General features: G+C 43.7%; 1 protein-coding gene across 4 annotated transcripts in view; it reads right to left on the bottom strand.

Annotated features, from left to right (window-relative positions):
* Positions 1–3,357, bottom strand: part of LOC109311128 (cullin-associated NEDD8-dissociated protein 1-like) — a 26,214-nt gene that overhangs the window by 12,743 nt on the left and 10,114 nt on the right. For all 4 annotated transcript variants that reach the window (XM_019536564.1, XM_019536562.1, XM_019536563.1 and 1 more), the window contains 3 exons: positions 2,389–2,512; positions 1,480–1,736; positions 815–920 (listed from right to left, as the gene is read on the bottom strand). In XM_019536564.1, coding sequence (XP_019392109.1) covers positions 815–920; positions 1,480–1,736; positions 2,389–2,512 — 487 coding nt within the window. The remainder of the gene's footprint in view (positions 1–814; positions 921–1,479; positions 1,737–2,388; positions 2,513–3,357) is intronic.

Raw genomic sequence — 3,357 nt, 5'->3', positions numbered from 1 at the left:
CCAGCACTCTTTCCTGCTTATGCAGGGGGTCGGACTCGATGATCCATTGAGGTCCCTTCCGACCCTAGCATCTATGAATCTATGAAACAAACAAACAAACAAACAAACGAGAAAAACCCTTAAAAAATGACAATTACTGCTTTATGTAAAATCAGCACCATCCATCTTAAAGTCCTTCCAGATTGCTGAAATAAGTTATACAGAGTACAGCATTTCCCTCTGCCACGGAGTACAAAAGCAAGGTTACAATTTAAGCAGAAAAGCAAGCTTCTAATTCCCATTCTCCACTACCTGAAATTTCTCCTGAAAAACTAATTCCCACCACACACACACACAAACAAGCCCCCTCTCCATCAGACCCTTTCCTTCAAGGCCAAATCACCTACAGAGAATTTCAGCATGTTAAGAATGGGCTGCTATGTCCCAGTCTTCAGCGTATTGTTTTCTCACATTCACTGCTCCCAGCATCAAAGGTCTGAGCTGGCTTCCTCTTGTTCGGCCCCCTCCAAAAACACTGCTTAAGTGAGATCCAGCTGGAATGAGTACTAAACTCCCATTTGCAACATGGTTCTTTTGCCCATGTCATCTTAGACTCCTTAGGTCAAGATCATTTTCCTTTTATCTACTGGCTAAAACAAATATTTAAGATTCTATATAAAGCCCAACTGCCTCTTAAGAAAGGATTCTGTTACTGGATCTCAAAAAATGGTCTAGACTGTTTTGGTTTTCCCTTAGGCCCCTTTGCACAGGAATTTCCAAGAGGGGGACACTGGAACAGAAATAAATTAAATATGTTATATTCAAGGGCACTCACCTTCTTACAAAAGACTCAAAGGCCTGAAAGCAGTACTCCCTCAGTTCATCATCCTCCACATTACAATACTGAACAATCAACGGGATTATCTTCTCCAGATGTTCTCCTGAATAGGGCAGAGTAAAAAGCAACTTTGAGCTTGAATCACAACTCGATGATTAGCCATTCTGTCCCAGTGTCTCTCACAACATTTTTAACCTGGATCTCACTAAAAATGTGAGCTGCTGTCCAAAGAATTAACAGAACCGACTTCTGCTTCCAAAGAAAGTAGTCATCCAAGAAGCTGAACTCCTACAATCTAATCCCAGCTCTGACAGCACCTCTGACCAGTTACTCAAATGCACTTGGGATATGGAGAGAGGAAATAAAATAAGGCTATTCATGATAACCTACCATCACGGATGATGTGAGGATTAACCTTTAAGTGCAGCATTTCCATCCAATACCTTGAAATAAAAAGTACTACAGAAGTATAGCTAGGGGTCCACTTCCCTTGCTAAGCCTGAGTGGCAATCAGAAACAGTATGCTGCATGGAGTTATGAAGTGCTAGCTACAAAAATACTTGAAACAATGTAAATAACCTTTGCTTTTATGATTTAACAGGAGCAGATTTAAAATGTGTGTGTACATGTCTGGAGAGGTCATTCTAAGTGACTGGTCTTACCTATGCGGTGTCCAGCCTGCCTGCTGATTCCAGCAATACACTGGATGTATGTTCTCGTGGTAGAAGTAGACTCGTTCCTCTTCAGCTCAGCTAACAGGTGCTCCATGAGTTCTGAGAAGATGTTTCCATTGCAAGTCAAAACCAGGTGGCCCAAAGCAATGATAGCCCTTTTTCGCACAGCCAACCTGGGGCTTGTGAGCTGAGGAAGGAGGCAGTTCAGGATGGAGGAATGAAAAGAGTAAAGGGTTGCCCCTAACCTACAATGAGAGGCAATATACAAATGAGAAATTAAATCCTCAGAACAGAGGCTCTCTTTGCTGGTAAGACTGAAGGGCAGAGTAAAATTAACTGACAAGTACATCTCTAACAAAAAGACGGTGTTTTAAGTTTAAATCTCAGGTTGATCCAGGTAGCTCATTTCCCTCTTCTGGGAATCAAGAGTTTGATATTGATGATGTCCTTTTGAGTGGTCTAGGAGTTTTGGTACTGAAATCCTGAGGACAGTGGACAGGTTTACACAGAGTGCATAACTGAGTTACGTTAGCTATAGTTCAGAGAAAGAGTTAAGCTAGGAAAAAAAAAACCCCTATGTAAGACCAAGTCAGACATGCTAAAAGTGATTTATTTCTCTCTTCCCATTCTCCACCCCTCCCAAACATTCCTGGTGTTCAGTTCAACTCATACTTCTTGATGTTCCCACATCGTTCCCAAGCACAGAAGGAACTATTTGTGCAGCCTCTTACCTCTACTGGGCCATCTTATCCTCCCAGCTTCTTCCCAAATGGCGGCCACCCCAAACCCTTTATATTCTAGTCTTCAAAGTAGTATGAGAAAAACAAAAGCTGTAAGGAAACACCCTCTGTGCAGCCCCCTGCTGTATGCAGCCACTTGAAGGAAATCCTTTGGTACCTGCTCAACATATCTGACAGGATGTCAAGAGCCTCTAATTGCACTGATACATCCTCCTGCTTGCCAATGGCTCCAGTCAGCTGGGCTGTGATCTTTTTGCACACATTTGCCGTCATGGTGGAACCTAAGAACAGAGACAAATGTTTCTTAGCTTTAACAACATCCACATCTGCCTTTCTTCCCATGTTCCAATGTCCAACTTAACGGCTGCCTACAGCCATCAGCTTAGTCAACAAGGGCATAAGGAACCCTCCCATTCAGGAATCGCCAGAGGGGAGTGAAGCTGTCATCTGATACTCACTGGGAGGGAAGAGGAAGGGTGGGGGAGTATGGGCATGGGAGACACCATACAAACCGACTGCATTAACCGCTCGGAAGAGCTTCCTCTCCTTGGCGGAGCATGGACTCCTTGATGTGGACCAGAAACAAATTTAGGAATTCTGAAAATTTTCACATGAAGTGGAACCTTGTTTTGCATCACTATAAACACATGGCAGGGCCAGAACAGCAGAGAGTGCTAGTAGGAACATCATTAACTCCTGTGTGAAGGGGATGTTGGACAGGAGTATACTACAGCTACTTTGCTTACAGAGCTGTTTGTTAGCTCCTTTTTCAAATGCTAAATCACCCCTTTTTACTCCTGCCGTATCCCATACCAGAGAACTGATGATCAGTTAGAGAAATATCGAGAAGGGCCAATGTGGTTCCCATTTTCAAAAAAGGGAGCAAGAAGGACCCAGCAAACTACAGGCCAGTTAGTCTTACCTCAATCCTGCGTAAGCTTTTTGAGAGAATTATCCTGGCGCATGTTCACAAGGGGCCAGCAGGGGAGATTATGCTTAGGGGCAACCAACACGGGTTCATTAGAGGCAGGTCCTGTCAGACCAACCTGATGGCCTTCTACGACCAGGTCACCAAATCCTTAGATGCAGGGGTAGCAGTGGACATAGTCTTTCTGGACTTTAGGAA

Source organism: Crocodylus porosus, unplaced genomic scaffold (assembly GCF_001723895.1).
Source record: "Crocodylus porosus isolate Cpor-Errol unplaced genomic scaffold, CroPor_comp1, whole genome shotgun sequence".
NCBI lineage: Eukaryota > Metazoa > Chordata > Crocodylia > Crocodylidae > Crocodylus > Crocodylus porosus.
Note: the sequence above shows the minus strand (reverse complement) of the source record. Positions and strands in the feature narration are given on the sequence as shown.